This window comes from Hyaena hyaena, unplaced genomic scaffold, assembly GCF_003009895.1.
Source record: "Hyaena hyaena isolate Hyena2069 unplaced genomic scaffold, ASM300989v1 scaffold_459, whole genome shotgun sequence".
Taxonomy (NCBI): domain Eukaryota; kingdom Metazoa; phylum Chordata; class Mammalia; order Carnivora; family Hyaenidae; genus Hyaena; species Hyaena hyaena.
The window spans coordinates 967,172-981,388 of record NW_024081093.1 but is presented as its reverse complement, the minus strand read 5'-3'; the positions used below and the strand labels follow the sequence as shown (position 1 = coordinate 981,388).

Genomic DNA, 14,217 nt, shown 5'->3' with positions numbered 1-14,217 from the left:
TCTAGTTATTGCAGCTTTAATAGACAGAATGGGAGATGCCAAAGACAAGGTTCGAGATGAAGCTCAGACTCTGATGTTGAAGCTCATGGACCAAGTAGCACCACCTATGGTAGGCCTACACTTTACATTTTAAGTTTTGCTCATCAGCGATGAAATATCAGTATAAACAGATGGTAATCACAGCACATCATTGAAGACTCCAGGGGCACGAAGCTGAAATCTGAAACAGTGAATTACTGTTAATGCTTTAAGGAAGTTGAAATTTGAGATAAAATATCAATATTTAACTGCTTGGTTTTTTTCCCCTTTTTCCTATTTTCTACTCTTTGACGTTTTTTACATAGCTGACTCAGATTCTGTTCATTGGACAATATGCTGAATATATTACTCTTCAGTTTTTCTTACCTGCAGATTATATGGTGTTCAGTGACAAAGCTCATTGTGAGAACTACTGAGTGTAGTATTAATTTCTGCAGCTTTCACAGTGACAAGAACAAAATTTTTATTTGAACAGGTGGTTACTAATTATATAAGGCATATTCTATGACACTGATTTGTGTGTTATGAATACAGTAAAAGAAATTAGCCCTTAGGGAGGTGTTTCAAAAGGAGAGTGAAGATAAATTGACACGTAGGGGCACCTGGGTGGCTCAGTCGGTTAAGAGTCCAACTTTGGCTCAGGTCATGATCTCACGGTTCGTGGGTTTGACCCCACGTTGGGCCCTGTGCTGACAGCCAGCTCAGAGCCTGGAGCCTGCTTCTGATTCTGTGTCTCCCTCTCTCTCTGCTCCTTCCCCGCTCTCTCTGTCTCCCTTTCAAAAATGAATAAATGTTAAAAAAATTTTTAAAAAGATAAATTGATACGTAAACAAAGATTTATAGAATATCTCATGTTAAGTAGGAAAAAAATCAGAAATTTACGATATCTGCAATGGTATTATGTGTTATCTCTTAGAATAGAGTTTTAAAAATATATATTACATATGTTTTAGAAAAAATCCAAAGAGTGTTCAATTGTAAAACTAAACTGCCCAGATATTTTACACCTTGGAATGAAGTCTTTGCTAATAGTTTGGTGGGTATCCTTCAGCACTTGCTTAGTGGTTCAAATTTTAACTCATTTTTGATGTGTTATCATTATAAACATTACTACAAGGAACATCCTTGTACATGTGTCCTTGGACAGAAATATAAGTATTTATGTAGAATAGTGTTCCTGAGGTGGTGTTGCTGCATCAGGTTGTTCACCTTTAAGATTTTCTGGGTAAACTTCCAGGTTGCTTCCAGAAAGTTTGGCAGAAAGAGAGTAACATTAGTAGAGCTGAATATAGAGTCCAGGAAGAGAAGGGTGTGTGTGTGTGGATTTAACAAATGGGAAGGACGGTGTTTCTAACTGCAGAGAAAGGACTGATTGAGTCAATTGGCTTTATGTTTGGAAAAATAAAGTTGGGTTCCTTCTTAACACTGTATTCATATAATTGGGATTATTTGTATAGGTTTATGTATGGTTTTTGCAAAAGAAAATTATAGTAGGTAGCAATAAAATGATTTACCCAAATAATGTTTCTGTATTTGGATCCAGTGCTGAAGGAGAAAAGCCTGAATTATAAAATGCTGAAAAAGCCTGTTCCATGTGACAATCTATAGTGGTTGCTAGGCAACATTAGACCTTTTAAATGCTCACTGGACTGTTGGGCTTATAATGGTAGCATTGTTGTCGAAGGTTTCTAAAGCTTAGAAAGAATTCTATGTCCGTGGAAATTGTAAGGTTTTTCTGAGAATAATTGAAATCTAAAGTGAAAGATATTAAATAAAAACCAAAAACTGTGATTAAGATATTAAAAAATGGGTGAGAGCAACATGAGCACAAATTTGGCTTAGAAACCCTTACAGAGAGGTAAAGTCTGATGGGAAGATTCAGTTATCAGGAAGGTTGTGATAAGGTTGGAAATAGATTAAATATTATAACATGAGTAATTTAATTTTTTATTCTGCTTGTTTACTTCTCTTTCAAATAGTACATTTGGGAACAGTTGACCTCCGGTTTTAAGCACAAGAATTTTCGATCTCGAGAAGGCGTGTGTTTATGTCTTATTGAAACCTTAAATGTGTAAGTTTTATGATTATTGAAAATAGTCAACTTACTTGTTTTTCATTTTGCTGAAAAGAAAAAACAATATCCATTTCATAAAGCTCAAGGAAAGCTATGGAAATAACAAATTTTAAATTAGTTATTAATTAATCTCTGGTATGAGAGTTTTTATTTGATCTGATATTTTTAGCTGTTAAGTTTTTATGTGTATGCTGACTTAAAACAATTGGTGATAAGAAGTGTTTTTCTTTTTTTCTTGAATAAGTAACAGTTGCTACCCAGAATAGATGGTCGTATAACAGGAATGCTGCTATAAGTTAGGATCTGCTTCTGTTCTGAACCCAGTTTGGCATTGTTTTTACTCAGTGGTGTTTCAGATATTGTAGCTATTTCCCCCACCTAGGTTTTCTAGACCAGTGTGGATGGTTACCAAAATCATAGACTGAGCAAGATTTGGCCTGGTGGCTAGACAGCGAATTGGATAGCAGCAGGTAGAGCTCTGATAGCATAGAAGCCACACAGCTCAGAGCTCCAGTCTGAAAAAGTTGTAAACCAGGGCTTTTGTTCTTAAGTATTTGCTCAAGTTCTATGCAACAAGATAGGTGATCTATTGTAGCTTTCAACTTTTCCTGTAGTGTTACTTCCTTTATTCTAACTATACCTTCATTTATTTTCTTTCACTCCTCTGTGGTCCTTTCTGCCACCTAGAGCTTGTAAGTGCATTCAGTCTGCACACTTCTGTGGGTTTTGGCTCTCCTGTCATTTGCTTTCAACCCATGACCTCATCAAAATATTAATAAACATAAATAAATATTTTCTTGGAATGTAAATTTATTTGAGACCCAGTATCTAAAAAATCACTATTTTAAAGACAAAGCTCAAATTTTCATGAGCGATGGATAGGTTGCCAGGTTTAAGAGTGCCGTTGGTTGAAGATTTTGTTCTCTTGGATCATGTGTTGACAGTTTTCATTGTGGGTCATGATTATTCAATTTTGCATATTTCACATCGTTTAGAACTAGTTTTTGCTTGTGTCTCATATCCTTCATGTTCTGATGATGTGTACCATGCTCTCCACCATATTTGTCTTATTGCTATAAACCAGAAGAAAGTGTATTTTGTTTACTGTTTGACTAAAACCAAATTCTCTTTATTTTTGTTTCAAATTATACTTAGTTTTGGGGCTCGGCCGCTAGTCCTCAGCAAGTTGGTACCACATTTGTGTATCCTATTTGGAGATTCCAACAGCCAGGTAAAATTTTATTTACATTCAAGCATTGACTGATTTTTTTGTGGCCACCTCTTCTTTTTTAGGCCTCTTACTCCGTTTTTAAAAAAGAAGAGGGAGGGTGGAGGGGATTATGAAATTAAGATTTCACCTCATTTCTCTTTTAAAATCCACCAATTACTTTCTGAGAACACATGATAGTCACTTAGGTTGCTTAAGATGGTCACTCGCTTGACTGGTTGGAAGGATATATGGTACTAAAAGGACAGCTCTTGGTTTGAAAGATGGAGTGACAGAGACCCTGCCTTCCTTTGCTTTCATAGTCCTGCATGTTAACTGTGAGGACAGGTGGGCAGCTCTCTTTCTTCATTCCTGACAGTGGTCATAACCCTGTTTAACAGAGGGCTGTGTGCCAGCGGCACATCCCTCGTAGGAGGGTTGCCTGAGCTGCGTGTGCTCGGCATAATGCAGGGGCCCTTTGGGAGCGTGGTCATCCTGGTGGTGTTGGGTCTTGTCTGTACCCTTGTGGGCACAGCTTGGGCATTTGCAATAACCCTGGGTGAAGTCTTCCTGCTATCAGGCTTAGCTCTACCTCTAGACATCTGTAGAGTTTTACTACTTTTTCATTTGCTCTTTGACAACGAGCTGGACAAGGAACCTATGGCCATCTTCCAAATTCCTGTGTCGAGGCCACAGTTTTTTCTTTTAATTGTAGTAAAATACAGCATAAAATTTACCATTCCAGTCATTTTTTATTAATGTTTACTTATTTCTGAGAGAGAGAGACAGAGTGAGAGCATGAGCAGGGGAGGGGCAGAGAGAGGGAGACACAGAATCTGAAGTAGGATCCAGGCTCTGAGCCGTGAGATCACGACCTGAACCGCAGTCTGAGCCACCCAGGCCTCCCTTTCCAAGCATTTTTTTTTTTTTTTTTAATTTCTAGGGGAGAGAGAGAGAGACAGCGTGAGCAGGGGAGGGTCAGAGAGAGAGGGAGATACAGACTCTGAAATTGGCTCCAGGCTCTGAGCTGGCAGTCAGCACAGAGCCCGACGCGGGGCTCGAACCCACGAACCACGAGATCATGACCTGAGCGAAAGTCGGACGCTTAACCAACTAAGCCACCCAGGCACCCCAGCTTTCCAAGCATTTTTAAGCGTGTGGTTCATTGGCATTCAGTGCACTGTTGTGCAGCCGTCACCGCGTTCAGTTTCCTGGATTTTTATCTTCCCAAACTGAAACCTGCACCTGTTAAGCCAAAACTCCCTCTGGCTGCTGGCGACCACATGTTCCCTTTTCTGCGTAAGGGAAGCATTGTAAGAATTGTTACGCGCTATGTACTTTGTGAAAGTGGAGCCATCCAATCTGTCCCTTTGCATTTAGCATGGTTTACTTAGCGTAATGTCTCCCAGGGTCTTCCGTGTTGTCGTTTGTCCGAATTGCCTCCTGTCCTTTTTAAGGCTGTATGATATTCCGTTGTGTGTGTTTACCACGTTCTGTTTACACGCGCATCCATAGGTGGACATTTGGGTTGTTTCCATCTTTTGACTATTCTGAATAATGATGCTGTGCACACTGGTGTTGAGTTCGGACCACATTCTTGAAGCACAGTTTTATTCCAGGAAAGTATATTAACCACAATAATGATTTGTAATCATACAATTATTGGCAACTTTTATGCAGTCTTATTACAAATAGAAGATTTTTTTAAAAGCCACATTAATAACTTTTATTTCTATGTTTTTCAGATTTCTACAAAACCTTTTACAAGGTTTCTCTAGAGGTTTCTCGGCAGATCCTCTTGGTTTTTGCTAATGACTTGCCAAAATCCCTCAGGGGTTTAGAAGCATTAAAACCACTGAGAGCTTCAAGTCGGTGTGCTAGTGTAATGTTGCCTTGAGATGAAGTCTTTTATTATGTCTCATCTAAGTTTATTTTTTTTGCTTTCTGAATTCTGTGGCAGGTGAGAGATGCTGCAGTGTTGGCTATGGTGGAGATCTACAGGCATGTGGGGGAGAGAGTGAGGGCGGACCTGTGGAAGAGAGGAATCCCCCCTGCGAGGTAAGTCTTGCTGAGTTTGTTTGCTCATATGCTGTTGGTTTTAAAAGTTTTAATTTCATGTGTTTCTTTTCAATAGGTTCAGTTTTCTGACATTGTTAAAAATTCTAAAGATACAAAAAGATACATAGGTTATCACTGTTTAAAAAGGTTTTGAGGGGTGCCTGGTGGCTCCTCCCATTAAGCTTCTGACTTCAGCTAAGATCAGGGTCTCATGGTCTGCTGTCAGCACAGAGTCTGCTTCCCATCCTGTCTCCCTCTCTCTCTCTGCCCCCCCCACCCCTGTCTTTCTCAAAAATAAACAATTAAAAAATAAAATTAAATAAAAAGGGTTTGAGATGTTATAATTTTTTTGGACACTGATTATATACTTCTATATTATTTAATATGTAATTAAATACCACTTTCAGGGAAAACTGTTTTATACCAGGCAGTAATAATCATTACAGTATTTGGAAGATTCTTGAGCAAGAATATAGTAAAAACATTAATCCATTCATTAAGTAAATTGTTTTTAGTGCTTTCTGTTAAAATATACTGGACAAGATACTGGATAACAGAAAGCTATAGAGGAATTAGTCACTATTCTTTTTTTTTTTTTAATGTTTTATTTATATCTGAATGAGAGAGAGAGAGAGAGTGTGAGCAGGGGAGGGTCAGAGAGAGAGGGAGACACAGAATCTGAAGCAGGCTCCAGGCCCTGAGGTGTCAGCACAGAGCCCGACGCGGGGCTCAAACCCACGAACTGTGTGATCATGACCTGAGCTGAATCAGACGCTTAACTGACTGAGCCACCCAGGCGCCTGTCTTATTTATTTTTAAAATTTATTTTCAATGTTTTTTATTTTTGAGAGAGAGAGAGAGAGAGAGAGAGAGATTGCATACAAGCAAGGGAGGAGTAGAGAGAGAGGGAGACACAGAATCTGAAGCAGGCTCCAGGCCCTGAGGTGTCAGCACAGAGCCCGACGCGGGGCTCGAATCCACGAACCGTGAGATCATGACCTGAGCAGAAGTTGGATGCTTAACTGATTGAGTAGTGATCCAGGCACCCCTAGTCACTAATCTTAAAGTATAGTCAAATAAAAAGAAAATTAAGAATATCTGAGTTTAGTAGCATCAATCAGATCAGTAAAAATCCCATTGATAAGCTTCTCCTATATCAGAACACTTTTTTCAAAGGTATTTTTTTTTCTTTAGTACTTTTCAGAGTTTCTGTTTTTCTTAAAGATATTATTTCAGGGGTGCCTGGGTGGCTAAGTTGGTTAGGGATCCAACTTCGGCTCAGGTCATGATCTCATGGTTCTGTAAGATCAAGCCCCACTGCACTGACAGTGTAGAACTTGCTTGGGATTCCCTCTCACCCTCTCTTTCTGCCTTTCTCTCTCTCTCTCTCTCTCTCTCAAAATAAATAAACTTAAAAAATAGGTTTAAAAAAGATATTATTCCACATAAATTTTTTTGTAATCAAATTTTAGTCCTCATTTTAAGGGAACCTTGAAAGGTCTTTTTTTTTTTTTTTTAACTTTTTATTATGGAAAATTTCAAACATGCTAAAGCAGACAGTAGTATAATGAGCCTTCGTGTACCCATTATGCAACTCCAACAATTAACAACTCATGGCCAGTTTCATATGTTACACTCTTACCTACTTACTTTTGTCCTGTATTATTTTGAAGCATACCCAAGCCATGATGTTTCATCTGTAATTATTCAATATGTTTCTAAATTGAAAAAGAGGTTTTTTTCAATCACAACCATAATACCATCATCACAAGTTAAATTTGTTTTGCAGATAATTCTGTAAGTCAAATATCCAGTCGGCATTCACATTTCCAGTTATTTCAAAAAACCCAGAAAACAAATTTCCAGTTGCTTTATAAACATAAGTATATATCTATATTTTTGTTTATATCAGTATTCAGTTGAAGTCCAACAGTTAGCTGATAAGTTCTTACAAGTCTTTCTAAATCTTTATATACCTCCAGCACTTTTTCCCCTTGTGTTTATTTATTCAATAAGCCAGGCAGTTTATCTCATAAAGTTTCCTATATTCTGAATATTGCTGATCTTTTTCTGTGGTTGTGGTTTATTGTGCTCTTCTGTCCTCATTCCCCATAACTTGGTAGTTGGATCTGGAGGCTTGATAGATTTTTGGTGATGTGGGGGGGGTGGTGTTGGGAGGGTGTGGGGGGTGGTGTAGGGTGGTATCACGAAAGGCCAGACCACTTGAGAGGTGGTAATACATTCTTTTATCATAACTCTCAACGTATGTGGCTGTGTCTCCTACCATGTAGTTTTTTTTTTTTTTCCAGTACCAGTTATTTTTTTGGTAATAAGATTGTCTATGAAATATGCATTATTTTGTGTATTTACTCATTTTCTACTTCCAGAGCTAACAATTTCATTTGAGTAGTCTACATCATTTTATGTGAATGAAAGAATTGATGTTAATGTAATATAATTATGTGTATGAGTATGTGCATGTATGTATGTATATATATTACATCATGTATTTTTTAAAATTTAGGGACACCTGGGTGGCTCAGTCGGTTAAGTGCCTGACTTCAGCTCAGGTCCTGATCTTGAGGTTCTTGGCTTCAGGCCCCATGTTCGGTTCTGTTGACAGCTCAGAGCCTGGAGCCTGCTTCAGATTTTGTGTCTCCCTCTCTGCCCCTCCCTTGCTCATGCTCTGTCTGTCTCTCTCTCTTTCAAAAATAAAACATTAAAAAAATTAAAAATTTATATTGAAGTTACTTTTTACTAAATAATTTTACAATTTTATGCAAATATGACATCGTACAGAAAGATATGTAACTCATAAGTATGGAGCTGTATAAATTATCACAAAGTGAATATACTCATGTATCCACCACACAGGTGGCAAAAGGGAACATTATAATCAGCCAGAAGCCTTCCCAAATCCTTTTTAATTCTTGCCTTTTCTGTCCTTCCCAGAAGTAACCATGATCCTCATTTTTATCACCATAGTTTAATTTTGCCTGTTTTTGAATTTTATATAAGTGGAATCGTATAGTATCTGCTCTTTTGTGTCTGCCTTCTTTCAGTTAACTTTTTTTAAAAATCATTTTGGTTGTTGGATCTGGCTACAGTTGGTTTATTTTCATTACCATATAGTTTTCCATTTTCCGTATGATGGAAAGTCCATCATACTAATGGTGGACTTGTGTGTTGTTTTCAGCTTATAGCTTTTTTGAATAATGGTATTAAAAACATTCTTGTACATGTCTTTTGGTGTACTTGTGTATTCATTCTCTTAGACTGTATCGAAGAGTGGAATTGTTGGGCAGTAGGGTATGTTCACCTGTACTTGATATTGACAAACGGTTTCCCAGAGTGTTGTACCCATTTATATTCTTACTGGCATTGTTTGCAAATTCCTGTTCTTCTACATTTTCTCTGATTTGGCATTATTAGTCCTATTTTACTAATTTTAGATTTCTGGTGTATGTGTTATAATCTGCATTTTTCTGATTACTAATAAAGAGGAGCACCGTTTAATGCACTTACCAGTCCTTGGATATATTCTTTTAGTTGTCTTTTCAGGTCTCTTGCCTGTTTTTAGTAATTCAGTGGTCTGTCATTTAAAAAAATTGATGAGTAGAACTTTCTAAAACATATTCTAGATGCAAGCCCATGGTCAGCGATGTGTGTTTCAGATACCCTCTTCCCCCTTGTGACTTGCCTTTTTACTTTCTTGGTGATATCTTTTCATGTATGTAAGTTTTTAATTTTCATGTGGTTTTCAGTCATTTCCTTCGTGATTAGACATTTTTGTGCCTGGTTTAAGAAATTTTTACTTAGCCTGATGTGTTAAAGACAATCTCTGGGTAATTGTCTTGATGTTTTACTCACATTAGATTTGTAGGCCAGGTAGTATTTTCCTTGAGAGTGGTGTGAATAGGTTCAGATACATCTATTTTACATGTGGGTGTCCACTTGACCCGGCACCACTTTCTTCAGTGTTCCTTTTGTTATAAATTAAGTGTCCGTGTGTGTGCTTAGGATTTTTGCACATAGGCTCCAAGTAAGATGGGTGTATAGTATTCCTTTCTTCTTAAGTTATATTTTATAAGTAATTTCAGTTGCTAGGAGAAACCCCTTACGTGATTTTTCTCCCCCCATCAGAATCAACTGGAAGGCTTTTATCCTCCGTGGCCAGCTTATGCTAATGTTCTTACTGAAATGAGCCATGGACTTATTAACGTGTCCATTCTTCTTTCTCCGACCTCTGAGTGGGCTAGTCACTTGGCAGATCAGGAGTCTGAGACCAGAGCGGAGACAGGTAGTTGGTGAGAAGCCGAGGCTTTCTGACTTCCAGTCTACAGTTGTGTCCTCAAAGCACAGCCTTCCCCGCGATGCTTCTCTACCGGGTGGTGGGCAGTGAGGAGGACCGCGTGTGGGCACAAGTGTGATGAGCTCTGCGTCAAGCAGGCCCAGTGTTTTCTGTCCTTTCAGCATGTGACCTCTTTATTTTGTAGGTGCTATTTTGACTCTTCAAAATACTGGACCCATTTTGGGGCGCCTGGGTGGCTTAGTCGGTTAAGCGTCGACTTCAGCTCAGGTCATGATCTCACGGTTCGTGGGTTCGAGCCCCACGTTGGGCTCTGTGCTGACAGCTCAGAGCCTGGGGCTGCTTCCGATTCTGTGTCTCCCTCTCTCTCTGACCCTCCCCTGCTCACGCTGTCTCTCTCTCTCTCTCTCTCTCTCAGAAATAAATAAAACATTAAAAAAAATACTGGACCCATTTATATCAGAGTCTAAAGCTTTCATAAGGTAAAATCTGAATGAAATTTTGGTTTACTTCTTCAAATGATTATCCCACTGTTGCCCTCTTTCCACTAGCGTTTACTCTCAAAAGTTAACTTTATATTGAATATTAAATTTTTTTGAAAATTATATACATATACATATTTTTTAATGTTCATTTGTGAGAGAGACACAGATACAGAGACAGAGTGCAAGTGGGGACGGGGTAGAGAGAGAGAGGGGGAGAGAGAATCTGAAGCAGGCTCCAGCCTCTGAGCTGTCAGCACAGAGCCAAGTGTGGGGCTCAAACTCATGGACTGTGAGATCACGACCTGAACTGATCTCTGAAGCCACCCAGGCGCCCCTGAAAATTATATTTTTTAATCATATAGTGGTCATAAAACTTTAATTTTCAGGAAGGATATTTCTGCTTCTCAAATACTGCTCCCTTTGTGATTTCCAAATTTCCTGTTGGATACAATTCTTTAAGGCAAATTTCTGGTTTTACCCACCCTTATTTCTATGAAAGACCTTCTTCTTTATTAAAACAGCTAAACTTAAGTATAATTTATAAAACCATTGAATCAAATAGTTTTAAAAAAATAATTAAAATTTTTTTCTTCCTTTGTCAGCTATTTTTAAAAAGATAAGCTCTGACAGTGTGGTAGAGGCATAACACTAGACACGTGATCAGTGCAAAAGAAGAGTCTAGAAATAAACCCTTACATTTGTGGTCCATCAGTTTTTGTCAGAAGTACTAATACCACTCAATGGGAAAAGAATAGTCTTTTCTACAAATGGTGCTGTAAAAACAGAATTTCCATGGGCAATAGAAAAGAAGTTGGACTTCTTTACACCACACCCCCAAATTAAGTCTAAATGGATCATAAAGCTAAATGTAAGGGCTAAAACAATAAAACTTAGAAAATGCTAGGCAGTGGTTTCTTATGTATGCATAAGTATAAGCGGCCAAATTAAAAATAGATATATTTTTAAGGCTATTTAAGCCTGGTGGCTTAGTTGGTTAAGTATCTGACTCTTGATTTCAGCTCAGGTTATGATTTCACAGTTCATGGGATCAAGCCCTGTGTCAGACTCTGTGCTGACAGCACAGAACCTACTTGAGATTCCCTTTCTCTCTCTCTCTCACCCTCCTGCCCTCATGATCACTCTCTCAAAATAAAATAAATAGGCATATTGTACTTTATCAAAATAAAAGACTTGGACTTCAAGGAATACCAGCAAGAAATCTGCAGAAAACCGACATAATGGGAAAAATATTTACAAATTGTACATCTCATAAAAGACATGTCCTGAGTATATAATATGTAAAAAACTTTTATAATTCCTCAGTGAAAGGGCAGATACCCAATTTTAAAAACAGGCAAAGGATTTGAATAGAAGAAATTGAAATGGCCAATAAGCCCGTAAAAAATTGCTCAGCACCATTAGCCATCTGAGAGATACAGATCAAAACTACAACGAAATTTGTTATTTTGACTCCAAACTCAAATATGGACTCTGGTTAGAGCTGCTTTTCTGGTTCTGTGCTGACGCTTTACTGGTCTCTGTCCTTCTCCGGAGTCGGAACCTCCCTGAAGCTTTACTGGCATCTGTTCTGTGGCCTTGTAAGTTGTGTTTATAACCTTTTGGATGATCGGGCCTCTTTGTATTTTCTTTCCACTGAATTTTATAAATTTTTTTTCTTCCTGAATTACTTAAAAGATCCTCGTCTCTTCCTTCTGCCCTTGTTCCTTTCCTCCTTTTCCTTCAGGTTATATGTGCAGTGATCTTCCATTACGAATAAAGTAAATAGTTGAATGGAGCTTTGTATTATTTGAGACTTAATGACCAGGGATGAGGGCAATCCAGCGAGGGTCACATAGAAAATTATAGTATGTTTAGTTTTTTCTTTTAAAGACAATAAGGTGTAGGGGCGCTTGGGCAGCTTGGGCGGTTGAGCATCTGACTGCTCCAGTCATGATCCCGGGGTTGTGGGGTCCAGTCCCGCTTTGGGATCTGAGCTGAGCATGGAGCCTGCTTAAGATTCTCTCTCGGCCCCTCCCCCACTGCACTCATGCACGTGCATGATCTCTGTGTCTCAAAATAAAAATACTAAAAAATTATATAGGAAGGTGCGAACTTACTCCTTATATAATTTTAAACCGGGAACTAAAGTCCTTTCAGTAAATACTAAGCAAATGTCAGTGTTTCACGTGGAAGTTGGTAAAGTAAGAAGTCTTAGGAGGAAAGGGAGACTGGGGGTGCCTGGCTGGCTCAGTCAGAAGAGCATGTGACTTCTTGATATTGGGGTGGTGAGTTTGAGCCCCATGTTGGGTGTGGAGATTACTTAAATGGATTTAAAAAAAAAAAAAAAAGACGATAGTTGTGGAGAGCTAAGTGAAGGCTCGCAGCAGGGTAAAGGGTGTGAGATAAGCTCTCTGTGCGTCTTTCCTAGCCCAACCCCGTTCCAAAGACCTTTGAGTGATGTCTTCCCACCTTGACTGGCCCTCCTTCCCTCCCTGCTACCATTATATTTCTCTAGAATTTCAGCTGACACCCCCCCTCGCTTTTTTTTAAATTAAAACTTCCTGTAGACATTTCTTGCTGTATGTTTTATCCGCCCACCTTAATTCCTTACCAATTCTCTCTTCAGCTTTCTAGCCTCAGTTTCTTACTCCCGTTTTGCTATTCTGAGTGTCACTTTCATGCTTCTTCACATCTTTGTTCTGCCTTTTCCCCAGAGAGCTCTCCTGGATCCCCTCCTTTCTGTTCCTGTCTGTCTGCTCTTCATTCCGAGGTCCCACCTTCCAGTTCCAGCGTTCCTTCCATCTTGTCCCCATCTTTTCTCTGGGCAACCTGTCTGCTGCCTTCTCAGTTCTCTGGAAGAACTATAGGATGAAGCAACCTGTGTCTTTAAACTGAAGTCCTTTCAGATATGTGAACTTTCTTTAATGTTTGTTTATTTCTTGAGAGAGAAAGTGCACGTGTGCACGGGAGGGGCAGAGAGAGGGGGACTGAGGATCCAAAGCAGGCTCTGTGCTGACAGCAGAGAGCTTGATGTGGGGCTCAAACTCACAAACCATGAGATCATGACATGACCTGAGCTGAAGTCAGAGGCTTAACCCACAGAGCCACCCAAGTGCCCCAGATATGTGAATATTTTTATTTGTTGAATTTAATGGGGGTAGGAGGTGGGGTTAAGGTTTAGAAATCTCATTATGATGAGTTCTTAGGTTTTCAGCTAAAAAAAATATTTTTAAGACAAAAAGTATCCTCAGTTTACAAGTAAGAAATGACAAAATGTGGACCAATAGCTTAACTAAGGTTGTAGAAATGACACTGTGACAAAAACAAACGTGAGTCAGAGAACATCTGACAAGTAGAAGTAACATGAAAATGTCCCTCTTCCCTTCCCCAAATCTCTAAGCCATAACTTTGAGAATAAATCGTAGCCAAATATATTGGAAAGTAAAGGCTAAGTGAACTAAAAAATAGTTACACACACACACACACACACACACACAAACCATCAGAAAGCATACAGTTTAAAAAATTAGATGGTAGGATTGTTGTTTTGGCTTTTTCTTCCTTTGTTCCTAATTATATTTCCTAGCTTTCTTTTATAATGAATGTACATTGCTTTTGTAATAGGAAATAATAGAAGTATAGAAAGTAATTCTGAATATAAAATCAGAAGCAGTAACGGAATTGGTGTTGAATGAAAATAGGTTAATAGAGAAAATGTCAGATTATCAGTGATACCTGCATTACTATAGCTTCTGACATCTTATATCTCGTTGTTATGTTAGCCTTAAGTTTCCTTTCCATGATTGTATGTACTTTCTAAAGATGTCTTGGTGACTGAGTGGATTTATTATGAGGTTGTAACTAAAAGATTTCTAATGGGTTTGGAGAAATAATTTTATGAGGAAACGCGAAACTGCGTGGAGACACGCCTGTGTTTGGCTCCTTCTCTACTCAGGAGGGACGGGCTTTGTGTTTTGTCTCAGTGAGTGAGACCATTGTTAGAGTCGTGTGGAACCAGCTGAATCCCTGACCTTATTTCTCTCCG

General features: G+C 38.7%; 1 protein-coding gene across 16 annotated transcripts in view; it reads left to right on the top strand.

The window, feature by feature from the left end:
* The window catches only part of CLASP2 (cytoplasmic linker associated protein 2), a 180,867-nt gene that overhangs the window by 19,937 nt on the left and 146,713 nt on the right, over window positions 1–14,217 (top strand). For all 16 annotated transcript variants that reach the window (XM_039253708.1, XM_039253706.1, XM_039253705.1 and 13 more), the window contains exons 3-6: window positions 6–109; window positions 2,019–2,110; window positions 3,269–3,344; window positions 5,281–5,378. In XM_039253708.1, the coding sequence (XP_039109639.1) occupies window positions 6–109; window positions 2,019–2,110; window positions 3,269–3,344; window positions 5,281–5,378 (370 nt within the window). The remainder of the gene's footprint in view (window positions 1–5; window positions 110–2,018; window positions 2,111–3,268; window positions 3,345–5,280; window positions 5,379–14,217) is intronic.